The 17,802-nt window shown below is 37.6% G+C and overlaps 1 protein-coding gene across 2 annotated transcripts in view; it reads left to right on the top strand.

Moving 5' to 3' along the window:
* The first annotated feature begins 421 nt into the window (after nucleotides 1-421).
* The window catches only part of LOC117990791 (uncharacterized protein DDB_G0287625-like), a 242,750-nt gene continuing 225,369 nt past the window's right edge, over nucleotides 422-17,802 (top strand). Inside the window, exons 1-6 of one of the 2 annotated variants that reach the window (XR_011237801.1) lie at nucleotides 422-661; nucleotides 744-1,456; nucleotides 2,572-4,936; nucleotides 5,664-5,807; nucleotides 6,095-6,352; nucleotides 7,125-8,766. Coding sequence is in view for 1 of the 2 variants with exons in the window: in XM_034978283.2 (XP_034834174.1) it covers nucleotides 631-661; nucleotides 744-1,456; nucleotides 2,572-4,936; nucleotides 5,664-5,807; nucleotides 6,095-6,352; nucleotides 7,125-7,525 (3,912 nt within the window). In the remaining variant the exon portion in view is untranslated. Of the gene's footprint in view, nucleotides 662-743; nucleotides 1,457-2,571; nucleotides 4,937-5,663; nucleotides 5,808-6,094; nucleotides 6,353-7,124; nucleotides 8,851-17,802 lie in introns of those variants that run through there. The other variant, XM_034978283.2, reaches the window with a different exon arrangement.

The raw sequence follows: 17,802 nt of genomic DNA, 5'->3' as shown, positions 1-17,802 counted from the left end.
GCATGTATAGCACCCATTAGGTTTGACCATTGACCTCATAGATAAGAATCTCATGAAATTCTATTCTCAATTACTCTCTATTGTAAACACCTTGTCGTCCCATATTCACACAAATAAATTATTTCATTTATTTCATGATATTCCATAAGCAACACTACAACACTCCACCCATGCTCCACCCCATGGTACCATAGTGCATTATGTACCCCTATATTCAATGTACTCTGTGTTATGTATATAGGATACTCACACAGTACCTATAGCGCTGCTAACTCCAGAATCCCACTTCAATATTTTTCATGACATTTTGGTACACATAAATAAATATTGAGTCTCAAAAAAATCGATGTACATACATAAAAAAGTTTTTTTCCATCTCCACCACCACCTCTTTTTGGAAGTCGGTTAAAAAGAGCTAGAATGTAGAGCTGGATAGCCTGTTGAACAAACAAAAACCTCTAAGTTGTCAAATGAAAAAGTCGTTAGAAAAACGTCAAATTGTGGTTAAACTAGAATTCGTAACGGAAATCACAATTTATACATCTAAATATTCTTGATTTTTACAAAAGGATTTAGTTCAGCAGAACCATTTAAATGTGTGTTAAAAAATACTAAGCATATGAGAATGTTATGTTAAAAATGTCGACGAGATCTGGGAAACGTAAGTCATGCATAGCTCTCAGATATTTTGAATTCTGTAGGTATTGTTTGTGAAAATAATTTATTTTTATTTAAACTTTAAGGAATTCACGGCTCCATCCATGAAAACGCCGTGGACAGTGTCGCGGAGGTTAAAAGTGAGAGGAAAACTCGCGGCAAGCATCAGAAGGAAAACTATAATGACGTTTCTTTAAAGAAGAAACGTAAGAACTACGTGCGTTACCCTTGCGAAGAGGATGTAGCGGCCGCGAGTAATGCGGAGAAGCTGCTTCAACGTACGCCAAGAAACACGCTCAAAGAGCAAAACGTCATAGCCACTGAATCAGAGACGTTAAATGATGATAGAACTGCTCGCCTCCTTCGTAGGACAAGGAAATCCGAACCTGCAAACAATACAGAAACTATTGACTCAAACAAAGAGATTAAAACTAAATCAAGTAAAACAAACAAAAAAATTAAGATAGTCACCAGTGAGAACACACTCGAACCAATATTACAACCAATTAAGAAAAAATCTAATAAGAAAAAGAACAAACTGAGTTCAGGATCTCTTATTGTTGAAGATATTCCTCAGACCAATAACGGTAAAACCAATTTGAGTGATATGTCTCTCGAGACATTCTACAGTGCTGCAGGCAGCCCAGTCAAAGACAATGAAATCATAGAAAATAGTAAAAAAAAACTTGATGCCCTATCAAAATCTACAAGAACTACTAGAAGTCATGGTCAAGAAAATGTAGTAGTTAACCATGAGTTTGAAGATATGCTATCAAAAGCTACTAGAAGTAAAATGCACGTAAGTTTTGTTTGATGTTGTTATGTCATTAGTCAAACTAAATTTCTAGTCCAGCTCATTAATTTTATCTTTAACTAGATGATGCCCGCAACTTTGTCTGCATGAATTTACCTTAAAATTGTATAGACACTTTAATTTTCAGGGATAAAAAGTAGTCTCCACCTTGAGGATGCAAACTATCTCTACCAAATAGAAAGTGTCTGCAACATCGTCCATGTGGATTTAGGTTTTTAATAATCCTGTGGGAACTCTTTAATTTTTAGGATAAAAATTGGCCTATGTTGTTCCATGGGGTGCAAACTAATTCTGTATGTTTCATCAAAATTGGTTGAACACGAACACGGTTGGCTATGAAACACGGTTAGACACTTTGGCATATTTTGCAATATTAGTATGGACTGTAATATAGAAAGAAGAAGAAAGAAAGAAAAACGTTTATTTTTTAAGGCTGTACCACACATTACCATTATTAGGTTAGGTTATCCCGGCGCCTCTTATACTTGAGTAGTAAAGTCATATAAGTACTTATCCATAAATTATGCAGTCATGTGTTTATGTAAAAGGATAAAATATCTTTGTGTGTATGTTGAAAGATTTAGACAAATTTATTGGTGGAAGAATCATTCAAATGGGTCTGTGCGTTCAGTATCTACTGCACCACAAAGGAATACAATTAAATAAACAAAACTTTGAAACCCTGAAGATTCTTAATGAGGTGAAAAAGTGATTCAGAGAACCCGACTATGATTTCAAAAGACCTATTCATTTGCCATACTCATGTCTGTTACCAACTTATTCGAACTACTGTAGCCATTTTAATGTGATTCACATTAAGTAAATAGGTTTAGTAAGTCCTTTGGCTGACACTACTTTTGTGAGTTGTGTGATTTTTTTTACTTGTTATTCTTTACTGCCGTAGCTCTAGAGTCGCTAATTGTTACTTAAGATTGAGTTAAAACAAGACAGATTTATGTGAGAGATATAGCTTTGTCTTGTTTTAACTAAACTTAAGTAATGATTAAGCGACTCTGAATACAGCAGTTAGTATCAAACAGTTAATGTTACTTTATATTTAAAGGCTTAGTGACCAAGCAAGATTTAATTTTTTTTTATAGAGTGTGGAAAATACAAATTTAGAAAATGCTGAGTTAAAAACAATAAAAAAGAAGAATATAAAACGTAAAAAGAAGTTGACCAATGAAAATGCAATCAACAACTCCTTGGGTAAAGCTACTAATGCTGAAGATGTCAATAATTCACCAGTAATGGGTGTTGATAACATTATCCAAGACAAACAACTTACAGACTCATTCTACAATTCACTCAGCTTTAACAACTCTTTGAAGAATTCTAGTAAGAAGAGAAGATCAAAAATAAACTCCTCAAATGATAAAATTGAAAATTTATCAACATTTGAAACTGTTTATAATGTTAACACACCTGATAAATTAATAATACTTGATACAACTAAAGAAAACAATTCAAAGAAAAACTCAACATATGATAAAATAAATGTCTCTGAGACAAACTTAAATGCTTCTTTTAACAAAGAAGTTTTTAATAGTATCTCTGTGAATCATAATGACGAAACACAAGATGTTTTTCTTAAAAGGACTAAAAAGAGTCTCAAGAAGAAGAAAACATCAACTTATGATAAAATTAATGTATCAGAAACCAATTCAAATGCTACTTTTGAGAAAGACATTTCTAATGAATGTGTGAATCAATCTGAACATTCAGAAAATGACTCAACCAATTTAAATATTACTGATAAAAACAGCATTAAAAAGGGAAGAAATTTAACTTATGATAAAATAAATGATACAGCTACTAATTTTAATGCTACTTTTGAAACAGAGATTACCAATGGCTCAGACAATCGTTCTAAAAATCTACAAGATAAATCAATTCTGAATAGTACTAACAGTAATAGAAAGACAAGAAATTCTACTTATGATAAAATAAATTTCTCAGAAACCAGTTTAAATGCTACGCTTGATGAAGAAATGTGTGAAAACCCAATGATAAATGTATCTGAAGAATCACAGAATGTTTTGACAAATGGCATGAAGAGCAGTGATAAGAAGAAAAGAAAGTCTAGTAAAAGAAAATCAACTTTTGATGAGATTGACACTTCTATCATTAATTTAGATGCTACTTACGAAAAGGATAATTCTAATCCAAAAATTCAAACAGTACACAATGAAACACAAGATAAAGAATTAAGGAAGTTGAGACAATTTTCAAAAATTTCACTAGACCAAGATGAATCATCAAACTTAAACACAACATATGACAAAAACTCCATAACTAACAGCCAACCTAACTCACGTAATAACTCTACATTTGACAAATCAGCTAAAATCAGTACAACTTTTGAAATGGTTATAAATGCCAAACTTGATGCAACTTTTGATAAGTCTGAGAACAATGGCATGAGACGCGGATCGTCCCTCATAAGCTCTGACACCACAGATAATGTGTCCTCAGATATGTCTAAAGATATTTCTCGGATTAGTGTTACCAGTGACGAGTCTATGGTGGACAATGTTGTTAATACTACACCATTTTTAATTGAAAGCAGCATGGATGACTCACGAGTCAATATTAGCTCTCATGAAGCTAAAAAAAGTACTAAACAAAATACAGAAATTGAAAATGCGGTATCACCTCCAAAACTTCAAAAAGCAAATAAAGATAATAAAGATGCTACACTTGAAGGTACAAATATAGAAATGAAATCAAAAACTCCACCAAATTGTGAAGAGAAAGGCACAGAAATGACATCTAAGACACCATTATTAAAAAGGGATGGAACTTATACAGAAATTAAGTACTCTACACCAACCAAATCTGAAGGGAGGTTTATAGAAACCAAGAAAGTGACTACGCCAAAAAGCAAAGGCACTTTTACAGAAACTAAAGTTCCTAATACACCTATACGCGAAGGCACTTATACGGAATTAAAGACTGCGATAACACCGTTAAAACGCGAAGGAACATACACAGAATTAAACCCGACAACTCCCCCACCCAAGAACAATAAAATCAACACACGAAATACAGCTAAAACACCCATAAAGTTCAATAATACTGTCGAGAATAATAACGCAACATCACCTTTAAAAAGAGAGGGTACTTTCACAAAATATTTAAATGTACCCGAGTCTCCAAAAGTAATCAATGTCAATAAAACTCCAACAAGACGTAAATCTTTACCTTCGCCTGGACGCACTCCCTTCCCTGCATTTAAAAACTCTTCAAAAGAACTAGAAAAGAGTGAAAAAAGTATTTTAAATGTGACTAGATCTGTTGAGAAGCCAAAAAGACGGTCGTCGTTAGTAGAGTATCTTCCAAGAGCGACCAAAGTAATGTTTTGCAGCCCGGTGGCTACACCCATAGTTGTGGGGCAGATGAAGGGAAAGATTATCAAGTCTAATTTGAAAGGGTCAGATAAGAGCTTCGTCTTTGATGAGAGTGGTGAGTTTACCTTTTATTTTTCTAACTACTTATTTTTAGGGCACCTCAAAAAGAAAAACGGAACCCTAATAGTGATCCTATAAGGGTTCCGTTTTTCCTGTCCGGTTTTCCTGTCTTGTTGTCTGTCTGTCTGTCGGTCTGTCAAGAGACCTACAGGGTACTTCCTGTTGACCTAGAATCATGAAATTTGGCGGGTAGGTAGATCTTCTAAATAATATCTGTCCCGGCTTTACTCACGTGTGTAGTCGACGTTAGCCCGCGTAGTCAAAACCGCGGCGCGTGCGCGAACGGACTCCCTTGAAAAAGGACCCCGTATGGGTTCGAAACTAGTCGGGCTAACGTCGACTACACACGTGAGTAAAGCCGGGACAGATAGTATTTAGAATGGAAATCACTCACGGTAGTTTAAATGCTAAAATAGGTAGATCTTGTAGCAGACATTCAGGAAAATATCTGAAAACCGTGAATTTGTGGTTACATTACACAAAAAAATTAAATTGTGGTCATGAACTAATAATTAGTATTTTTAATTTTCGAAGTAAGATAACTATATCAAGTGGGGTATCATATGAAAGGTCTTCATCTGTGCATTCTAAAAGAGGTTTTTATTTGTGCATCATAGTTTTTGAATTATCGTGCAAAATGTTGAAAAAATACGACTATAGTTCGGAAATCTCGTTGCGCGAGCCTGACTCGCGCCTGTTTATAGTAAAGTAACTTGTTTCAGCGTCGCGTAGTGCTCGGCCGCCTCGCAAGCGCTCGCACACGCAGAGCGAAGCGGAGGGCGTCGGCTCGAAGCGGAAACGCCTCACAGAGGACCAGGAGCAATCCGCCGCGCGCCTCTCGCGACCTCGCACCGCCAGCGCCTCAGGTACTATTAAAAAAACGATTTTCATCTCGTCATTAACCGAGACGTCCACTGCTGGACATAAGTCTGTAGGGACTTCCGCACGCCACGGTCTTGCGCCGCCTAAATCCAGCGGCTCCCTGCGACTCGCCTGACGTAGTCCGTCCATCTAGTGAGAGGTCTTCCAACGCTGCGCTTTCCGGTGCAAGGTCGCCATTCCAGCAACTTGGGACCCCATCGACTATCAGTTTTTCGAACCACGTGCGTACGAATTATGAGAAAATCTGCATAGCTATTTTATTATATTCCAGGAAAACTGCAAGATCCGGGCACACCATCCAAAAAAGCGTCGACATCAAACAAATCCAAGACAGGAGTCACCCCGACCAAGTCGAAGTCCGAGGGCCGGGTGCTGCGCACCAAGCTGCCCAACTTTGCGGCTCTGCACCAGAAGCGCTTTGCCAAGATGGAGTCTCTGGACGAGTGCCAGGAGAGGAAGGCCAAGCGAGCGAGGCAGCTGCTCACTCCCACTGGCTCTGTCAATCTGCTGGAGAGGATCAGCCCTAAAGGTAAGAGTTTTTTTAAACATATTCCTTAAAGGCCGGCAACGCATTGGTGATTCCTCTGATACTGCAGTCTGCAACTGTTCATGGGCGGCGGTAATCACTTAACATTAAGTGACTTGCCTGCTCGTTTGCTCGCTATGCGTATTTAAAAAAAAAAGGCTTTTCAGTGCTCTGTACCTAAAGGGTGCCAACGGAACCGTAATACTAAGTCTCTGCTGTCTGTACGTCTGTCTGTCAGCAGGTTATATCTCATGAACCATAATAGGTAAGAGTTGAAATTTTCGCATCATGTATTTCTATTGCTGCTATAACAATCCATACTAATATTAAAAATGTATCTGCCTGTCTGTCTGTTTGTCTGCTAGCTTTTCACGGCCCAACAGTATAACCAATTTTGATGAAATTTGGTATAGAGTTAGCTTACATCCTGGGGAACGACATAGGCTATTTTTTATCCCGGAAAAGAAAAGAGTTCCCACGGGATTTTTATAAACCTAAATCCACGCGGACGAAGTGGCGGGCGTGTTTAGTAAATAATAAAAAAATCAAAATGGCTGCCATGGAAATTTAAAAAAAAAATTATTTTTAAATATTTCAAAGCTATCTGCAATCAGTCATTGGATGGACTTTTATCAGATTGTTATGAGTGCATTCAGGGTTGGGAGAAAGTCACTCCGTCGAGAAACTCTTCTCATAATTCCTTCGGAAAGGGGAATATTAGTCAGCAATTAACTTGGCTAATATTTTTTTTTATCGATTGTTCTTTTTTTTACAGAAATGCAGCCTTCTACCGAAGCCCAGCCTAATCCCAAGAAAGCCGAAACACCAAAAAAATCTATCATACCCTCAGAATACAAAGGGTATACCAGATTCGGCTTCAAGCTCAACACAGAAGTCAACCCCTTCAGTGTTTCCGCCAAAACTGAAACCAAACCAAAGGAAAACCAAGAAAGTACGATAAAACCGCTCAAGCGACAAGAGACGCGACTACCTCTACCGTCGCTCGCCGGCGCGACTAAACAACGCAAAGAGGCCGCTAAGCTAACTGTCATGAGAGAAAAGTCGTTTACAGAAAGAAGAGATGTAAAGAGACAAGAGAACAGAACCATCATTAAGGGAGTACGTACAAACAGACGGTTCGACTTACAAATGAAAATGAGGAATGTTAATAATTAAGAATTTTACTAACCGCCGTACTCAGTCGCTAATCGTTTCTTAAGATTCAGTTAGAACGAGACAGATTTATGTGAGAGATATAGCTCTGTCTCGTTTTAACTAAAGTTAAGTAACGATTAAGCGACTCTGAGTACGGCTGTAAGACTTTTATTTCTTGTTTTTTGTAGAATTATTATTTTAACTAGCTGATGACGATTTCTTTGAATTTCCAGGATAAAAAGTAGCCTATGTCACTCTCCAGGTCTTAAACTATATACATGCAAAAAAATCACGTCGATCCGTAGCTCTGTTGTGACGTGATTGAAGGACAAACTAATAAACCAACAAACAAACACACTTTCGCATTTATAATATGGGTAGTGATTTTTTGTAGATTTATTATTATAATGGCTATGATACAGAGATCAAACAAAACAAGTACAGTCCATACAAAATGACTTCTCACGCGACATTTTAACTCATGGGCAACTGTCGTGTCAAAAGTACGGCTCACATTTCTCCTTCTTTTCTTCTTTATGGCGGTTTTGTAGTCTATAATATAAAAGGAATAACTGACTGACTGACTGATCTATCAAACACACAGCTCAAACTACTGGATGGATCGGACTGAAATTTAGCATGCAGATAGCTATTATGTCGCAGACATCCGCTAAGAAAGGATTTTTAAAAATTCAAGCCCTAAAGGGGTAAAATAGGGGTATGAAATTTGTAAAGTCCACACGGACGAAGTCGGGGGAACAAGCTAGTCGGCAATAATTCCGCCAATGTCAATTCAGTGGAGAAATCAACATTGTAATTTGGTTCTTTAATTCCTTTCACGAAAGACTTTCCTTTCAATCCTTTGTTAGAACCTTTAAATTATGGACTAAAATCGTAGGTACTTGACGAGACGAGGGAAAGAATATAAACAAACTGTTAATAAACTGTATACGAGAGATAAGGACAGAGATAACAATGGGGATTATGCTTACGTTAAAAATAAGATATTTCTTACTGATTATAAAATTATGGGGTTTTTCAAAATTCGTAAAATCCACATTTGCTGCTAACCCGTTTTAGGGTAGTTTGCTATAGTCCGTACAAAATGAGAACTCACGCGCCATTTTGACTTTGTCTTAACTTTATTATCTCCAATAATTGGGAATTGAATTGAACTTTATTATCTACGACATGTTATTGTCATAAGCTCCCTTACAAAACAAAAAGATTTTAGATAGCTTATAGTTATGACCATGTAATTTGTAGACAATTATGTTATTTTAGGTATGTGCCATTTCTCGATAGATAACGTATTTTTTGTATTGAAATAAAGTGATTTATTGAAATAGCTTTTTATTTTAGGACTTAGTACGTTTTGATCGTAGAGAAGTACCCATCATCATCATCAACCGATAGACGTCCACTGCTGGACATAGGTATCTTGTAGGGACTTCCACAGTCCACACGCCACGGTCTTGCGCCGCCTGAATCCAGCGGCTCCGTGCGACTCGTCTGATGTCGTCCGTCCACCTAGGTGAGGGAGTCTTCCAACACTGCGTCTTCCGGTGCGAGGTCGACATTCTTACACATTGGGACCCTAACGTGTCTATCGGTATACGAACTATGTTCGCCGTCCCATTGCCACTTCAGCTTCGCAACCCGTTGAGCTATGTCGGTCACTCTAGTTCTCCTACGGATCTGCTCATTTCTGATTTGATCACGTAGAGAAACTCCAAGCATAGCTCTCTCCATCGCCCGCTGAGTGACTCAGAGCTTTCTGAGGCCCGTAGCGACCATGTCTCTGATCCATATGTCATCACTGGCGACACAGTGCGTGTTCCAAGACTGGTCTTTTTGATGAAGAGGTTTTATGTTATAGGCATCGATGTATTATAGGATAAAAAGAAACACAAAATTGGACTACAATCAGATTTATTTATCAACATAGAAGCATGGATAAGTGAACCCTATCGTAGATTTAAATCGTTAGCCCTTACGTTAATATGTACAAAATACACTTTAAATTAACATTCGTCCTGCAAAAAATACGGTACCATATACCTATCTTACAATACTTAGTAGTTACAAAGAAAATTACTTATATTAAAAAAAAACACGCAAACGATAAAAAAATTACGCATAAGGTGGAAACATACTTGTACTGATACACGCTACTCAAACTAATGTATGACCCAACTAAAAGGTCTTCACAGAAACGCCTATCCGACTCGCTCGGCACTATTTACGGCGCATTGGACGTTATTACCTTGAATTAACAATGAAACCATAAGGTATTTGGTATTTACAACCTTTAAAGACGCATAGTGAGAAGCATTCACAAGTAATGTAACAATTTAGTAATAAACTCACTACAACTGTGTTCGAAGATGTGTCATTCATCGCTCGAATGAGCTGTTACATTACAAATTACAAGTGAATGTTTAGTCAGTACCTACGAACCTTTACAACGTCGTGTGTAAGCGCGTCGCTTACACGTTTTTCAGACGATTTTTTTACCTGTATACCTAAGAAAAATTGACATTGATCATCATTATCATCTACTTTTAGGTACTACCGTACAATACGCGACAAAAATGTACATCAATCTTTAGAAGGAGATAGCGGATTTGTAGAGCATTGTCTCGTGTCGTTGAGACCGACAAAACGTCATATACCTAGGTATGAGTGATAGAGACAACACTCTACAAAGCCAAAATGTCAGACCTTACAATGCACTGTGCATTGTAAGGTCTACATCTCCTGAGGATGCTCCGGTGTCGGGGCGAAACGTGCGTCGAGTGTGTTTTGGGATTTGTGTGGTGCTGCGTGGTGGTGGTGCGTATTGTTTGCCGAGTGGCTGATTTTCCTGCATGGTTAGCAGTGGGAGGGCGGGCGGTGCATTTCGCATGCTGCATTTTGCATCATACAGATTCGACCTGTTTCAGCGGATTACAGCAATTTAAGCTTTTGGTTCATTGTAGACCGATGTACATTAGTTTCTGCTGCGTACTGTACAAGTGTACAGTCGTCGTGCCGTATCATTGCCAGCTAATGTGAAAATGCTCATTGTCTTCGTAGAAATTACGATTTGATAAAGGTATTATGAGTAGGAACCATCCAAAAGCGTCGCGTAGCGTTTTACAAGTATGTTTCGCCCTTATTGCTCTAACGGTTTAAATCTTCGATTTCCACGAACTTTCCCCTTTTCCAACTACAATCACAGAACTTTCTATAACTTTTTTCACTAAAAGAGGACTGAGAAGTAAATAATAATGTGAAAGGGCCCTTGAAATAGAAAATATGTAAATCAGAAAAATAATAATAATTGAATTTAGCAATAATAATAAAAAAACTAATTAGGCTGTAGTTTGCCTCTCCAAAAGGATGAATAAGAATAAATTAAAAACACAAAATAACGGTATAATACCACAGACGAATGACCTGTAATAATAGGTTCATTGCCTTCAGTTTTTTCACATTTCTGCACTGACCTCTACTAATTTCAGTGCATTTTGTAAGGAATAATTTAGGAGTTCTTTTTTAATTTAGTGGCATACCAAATTTGAATTTAGGTATGTATTCTTTGAAATATTTAGGGTATATAGTGGATGAATTTGGTTTGCCGCACAGATCCTGGAAAAGTTGCCGCAGTTTTGAACTTTCCGACCCCAAAAACTGCACAGGAGGTAAAGATTTTCCTAGGCACTTGTTCTTGGTACAGGCGCTTTATTAGGAATTTTTCAACCATCGCTGCAACCACTCAATAGACTAACGAGTAAAGGAAAGAACGCACCTAAATTTGAGTGGAGCGAACAGGCAGAGGTAGCATTTAATACATTGAAGAATGCGTTGGTAACCGCACCTGTTCTTGCGGTACCGAATTTTGAAAAACCATTCAAAATACATTGTGATGCTTCTGCATATGGTGTTGGCGGTATGCTAACGCAAGAAACCGATGGTTGCGATCATCCCATTGCGTATGTCAGTAGGAGCCTAAATAAAAACGAAAGGAATTACAGCGCGACGGAACGCGAGGCTCTAGCTGTGATTTTTGCAGTGGAGAAATTTCAGGCTTATTTTGGTTCCAAGCCAGTCACAATTATCACAGACCATGCATCCCTAAAGTGGTTCTTAAATTTAGAAAATCCCTCAGGACGACTCGCCAGATGGGGTTGTAGATTATCACAGTATAATTTTGTTATCGAACATAGGAAGGGTTGTGATAATGTAGTTCCAGATACCTTGTCGAGACTCATACACGTAGATGTAGTTGGTGATCGTAATGATAACTCTAGTCAACAAGTTTTGGTAGATGACTGGTATGACAAAACATTTAATGGCTGTAAAATCAATCCAGCAAATTTTCCGAATTTTTGTATTTTGAACGATAAACTATATCGTTACAGTAAATGTAAATACCAGCTTCTCAGTGAGTTCGACTGGAAAGAGGTAGTCCACAAGAACGACATCCTTAGAATTATGCAACAAAACCATGCAGATGCAACTGCAGGTCATTTTGGTGTGTTCAAAACTCATCGCAGATTATCCCTCAGATATTTTTGGCGTGGTATGTATAAGGACGTGGTTGAGTACGTTAAGAATTGTGATACTTGCTCTGCGTATAAACACACGACATCAGCCACTCCAGGTCTGCTAGGGAAGCCTAAAGTCTGCGAGAGACCTTTTCAGGTCATTTCGGCTGATTTAGTCGGACCTTTGCCTAGGTCTAAATCAGGATTTACATTTCTTTTTGTGGTGACGTGTTGTTTTTCGAAATATACAATGTTGTTTCCGTTACGGCGTGCCACAGGTGCCGCTGTTGTTAAAGCGCTAGAGAATTTTGTATTTTTGAACCATAGTGTTCCAGAGACTGTGATTGTGGACAATGGGTCCCAATTTACAGGATCTGAATTCCGTAATCTCATTAAGCGTTATAATATTCCGAAATTACACTACACACCACTGTACACTCCGCAAGTTAACCTTGTTGAGAGGTACAATAAGGTTGTTATGACTGCTGTAGCCGCTTTTGTGAAAGATAACCACAGGTCCTGGGACGAAAACCTGTACAAGGTCCAGTTCGCCATAAACAGTGCGGTTAATGAATCCACTGGATTCTCCCCGTTCTTCCTTGTCCACGCTAGAGAACCGGTTTTAAATGGTTCCTTCTATAAGGACACGGATAAGGAGTACGAGGCCGGAATTCCAAGGGAGGAATACGCAGGAAAGTTTGGAACTTTGGAGGACATATTTGGTCAGGTTAGGAGAAATTTGTTTCAGGCTCATGCAGAGTATGCAACGCATTACAACTTAAGGCGTAGGTCTGCAAGCTATTCTGTTGGGGACATAGTGTGGAAAAAGACCTATCCACAAAGCGACGCTACAAATTTTTTCGCAGCTAAGCTGGCACCTAAGTATGAAAAGTGCAGGGTTGTCAAGGTTTTGTCACCTTTGGTTTACGAACTAGTTAGAGTAGCTGACAACCACCCAATAGGCACTTGGCATATTAAGGATATTAAGAAGTAGATATTTGCCATTACTTAGTTTGGTCTAAACTGTTTGAATATTTAAGTTATCAATATTCAATTAGGAATTTGTATGAGTGTAGTGATGTTCTGAATTAACAGTTACATTACCATGGTTCAGTTGAGGATGAATGTAGTGGATGTATGTAGGGATGAATATGTGATGATTGGAATGCTTGTGGTAGACCAACCGGTAGAGAAAGTAAAAATGCAAATATCGTACTTTGGGGATAACGAAAAGGGGGGGTTTTGTGTTTTGTTTTCGTTTTCCTTCTAGATAATGGATCATTTCTGTTATTTTTCCGATTCTGTTCCGAGATCTATTTTCTAGGAGAGTTATTTCGTTTTTTTTTCTCATATTCCGATTTTGATTCGGTTTTATTTTTCCGAATGGGATAGAGAACGGTTGCCATATCAGATGGACCCGTTCACAACCAGATTTTCCGTATTTGTTGAGTAACAAATATTACGATGGTAGTTTAAAAGAGTGAACCACCGTAGGCCTAGACGCATTCTATCAGTCAGCTGAAGAATGATGCCAAGATGTTTCCACTCAAGTGTCTTAGACACCATGAAGTTTTTTTGTATATATTCTTTTTAGAAGTTAGGGTTGTGTAGTTAAGTATAATGTATAAAACCTTACACTGTTTTCAGTATATTTATTTTGTTAGACAATTTTCCTTGTTAGTAGTAGATGTGCGTTCACGCGTAACTTCTGTGTTTTTTTTGTTTGTTTCAGGCAAATTGTTAGTAGTTGTTGGATGACGCTGAGGGCAGCGTGGTTCAACCTGTTGAACCTTTTCGTAGGAGGGGAAGTATTGTGACGTTGTAAATTTTGAACTACTAACTAGCGTTTCGCTTTTAATAAAAATCTATTTTGTTCAAAGTATGTTGGTGCCACCTAGCATCAAGGTGCAGAACTACGCGTGGGTCGATGTTCAGAGTTCATTCGAGCCACAATAGATGGCGTTTGCTTCGTTGTCAATTGTCGTAAAAATAAAACAAAATAATTAAATAAAACCATAATATCATTTGTTTATTGTTAAGTCATTAACAAAACGGTTCTTATAATATATCCTTAGGTTCCGCAAAGATTCAAAAATGAATTGGCTTCATGATCAAACTAAATGAGAGCGGCCACACTCGGGTTGCGTCTGGCAACACCGATTGGTGAGATTTAGAATTTTTCTGGAGTCAACATGTGAAGACGAATTTTTTCGTTCCAGGAAAATCTCACTCTTTTTCGCCCATGGCTTCGCCTGGGAAAATACAATTGTTATAAATTTAGTCATCCTAACGTATTTCAACGTTTCATCAATTATGGTGAGTGAAAAATCAAGTAATGTGGATTCGACAAAATGGCGGTTTGGTTAGAGAAAATCCTAATTTCATGATTTCCCTTTCAGTTCCAGTTATTTTACCTTCCCAAATAAATGAGGATAATGGGTTGTGGGTGGACTCCTGAAAACCATTGGTGGCCAGGAGTTCAATAGGTGAGTTGTGTTTGATCGGGAAAATTCCACGTGTCGAAATTTTCACACAGCACAAATTATAATCTTGTTTTTCTTTGTTGCAGGGTTTTCCGTTTTTAGTTTCCGTTTTTAGTTTTCGGTTTTCCGTTTTTTTTTTTGCTTTCGTTTTCCGTATTTATTTCTTTTGCACATACACGTTGGCAACTTAATTTCTATGGATAAGACTTGGTGAAAATCTTTGTAAGGAAACATTTCGGTTGTGAAGAATCAAGTTAAATTGAGTTTTGGATCTTGGCCGATGCCGTCCAGCTACATTGCAGTCTTCGCACCTACAAGTAAGCAAATGTTTGTATCCTGGAACAGTTTAGTGAACCTTCTTAGTGTATGTGTACAGTAAGAACCCTGTCTTTACTACTGAGCTTTTATTTTGAAACAATTTTATGAATTTTACTGTGTCATTGTCTATTCCATGCCAATGGCATCTTAAATTTAAAACATAGATTTTATGTTCTATCTACCTAAGGCATTCTAATGTATCTAAATTAAGTCTTGGCATTAAGCTAGAATAACTAAGCATTATTAGCCATCACTATGTATTAAGCGACCCCGGTAAAAGTTACATTAAAAACAATTTTGCCTAACATCTAGCAAATTTCATTTATAACACCTCATATACATTACAAGGGAGTCGACGGCTAGCTTCTATTCTTTACTAGGTAGATAGATCAAGTAAGTAAAATTATTTTTTTTTTCCTCTAATCTTTGTAAGGTGGTAGATTATTCCGTATCCGGGTATATTTCTATTCCGCCCAATTTACCACCCTTACAATCTACATAAATACTTTTAAAGGCAAGAATCATTGATGTAAAATCGCTGGCAAGAATACCTTACATAGGTTGTTAGGTATTCTTGTTTATTGAAAACATAACAACTAATTATATTACGTGCAGGTTCTAATTAAGTTAATTCGGAATCAACTTCAATGTAATCGTAGTAATATAACTCGACCTTCACTTGAATATTCGCTAAATTGGCTTACATTATTGTCTGTCGAATTTATATAGGATTATTCTTCCAAATCCTACATGTGTATTTTTATTTTCAGGCAAAGCTTCAAACAATGTTTGTAAGTATTATAAAATGTACACGTCTACGCGCGCATTCAGTGTGACTTCATTCTGTGCAGTTGGTCTCCTTCCCGCATTGTGTTTCAGTGACAATCGCAATCAATTCGCTGATCGATTGCGAAAAGTATCAATCATAGTGATAAGTAATCATAACTTACGCAATCGACCAGTGCAGCGTTTTTTTATATTTATTCACGGCCCTGGAAATCAGCCCTTTAAGGACTTTCTATTATTCTGTGGTTAAACCAATAGTAAATAATCTATGGGTTAAACTGCACCGAGACTATGACCATCAGAGGAAACTATTTTTTTTTGTCAAAAACGGTCATTAAATTCGGAATATAAGCAAGACAAGTCAGTTTGATAGATAACTGGCTCATGGTCACATTATTATTCAGCCCTCAGCCGCACATCGTCGTATCACATAAAAATAACTTGTACTATATTAAATACACCATCCAATCCTGAAGCTCTAGTGTAAGTTTCCAAGGTAACGTTTACTGTAAACGAAGTGTAAATTTTATTTAAGAGAAGTTTCTAGCGCGCTCCTCAGTGATTTTCATACAAACGTAGTTTGGTTCTCATTTGAATATGAAGCAAAGCAACTAATATCTGTATGTGGTTTGTCAGATTTCCCTTAAGATATTTAATTTCAAAGTTAGGTACACGGGTTCAAGGATTTACTATTTAATTTCAAAGTTGCACGGGTTCAAGGATCTACATACGATCTACTCTTTAATACAAGCATTTAAACCCGTGTAACTTGTAAGAGCCAAACTGCGTTTGTCTGGAGCACGCTACGAATAAACTCCTCTTAAGTATACCTACGAGCAGTCTCAGTCAAGCGGTACAAAACGTCATTTGACATTCCATTTTGACAGATTTACGTTAGTTACTCCGTTGTCACGTTTGCGTGAAAACTTATACTGCGGCCTGCGCAGACGAGGGACTTTCCGCGGAGGACATAAACGGATTACTAAGAACTGCATCGCATAACGCTAACGCACACGATGGACTTTAATAGACTAATACCTAGTACAGCGAACCACCGTCGTAATAGATGAGGGACTTGTATCCTCCTCGGAAATCTGACCCACGTCCGCGCAGGCCCTTAGGCCTCTGTTACATAATACAATACTATAAATAAAATAAATTATCTCACTCGTGTGGAAAATCCTGGTACAAGCTGGCGTGTGTAAACGGCGTCTATATAAAATATTATCTGCCTAATTAGGGTTACCGTCCATTATGCAGCATCGCGTATGTAACTAGTTCATCTGTAAACCCATATTATGCCTGTGTGACGAATCACTAGAGTCTGGCTAAATGAGACTGGAAAAGCGCATTAAATAAAAAAAAAACAGTTTGGCAGCTTTGAAATTAATGTCAGACCTGGAATAACCTGATTTGATAGAACAGAAATAAAAATAAGTAATTCTAAAATATCAAATTAGGTTATTCCAGGTCTGACATACTAATTTTGGGGCTGCCTTACTGATATTTTTTAATTTTCCGCGCTTTTTTTAGTCTCATCTTTCTTTAGCCAGACTCTCCCCATAATATCATAAAGGCGAAAGTGTGTTTGTCTAAATGTATGTCTGGCTTCATTGAGATTGATTGGTCAGTATTCAAATGAGAACCAAACTACGTTTGTTTGCAGCGCGCTACGAGTAAACCCCTCGCGTTGATTGTTTCAACCTATTGAAGACTCCGGCAGTAATTCCCCGGCCTCTATACATATAGCATCCGCCATTGTTTGGAGGGAAAGCTATATCAGTGGCCTGCAAGCCTAGACAAATCAACCTACACTGCCTTATGAGTAGACAGATAATATGCACAACCCCCGTATTACGAAACTTGTGTTTGATACATTATGATTATCGCTATCGATGTGAATGATGGCAGAGTGGAAAGTTAAACCTTCGTTAAATAAACTGTCAATTCGGCCAGTATTGGAAATGGGAAGGATTGCAATCGTCGCAATGATTGCATCTAACGAAAGTTTCGTAATATTGGGATTCTGTTTTGATTACCGAGTATACTCTGATGCTGAACAATGGACTTTTTACTTATGGGTATAGTCAACTGTTTTTATTAAACCTCGTGAAATTACAAACCCTAAAGAAAGGACAGGACAAGGCTCTATTTTCTAAAAAGTATCTTGATGTTTAAA

Source organism: Maniola hyperantus, chromosome 18 (assembly GCF_902806685.2).
Source record: "Maniola hyperantus chromosome 18, iAphHyp1.2, whole genome shotgun sequence".
NCBI lineage: Eukaryota > Metazoa > Arthropoda > Insecta > Lepidoptera > Nymphalidae > Maniola > Maniola hyperantus.
This window is presented reverse-complemented; position numbering and strand designations above follow the sequence as displayed.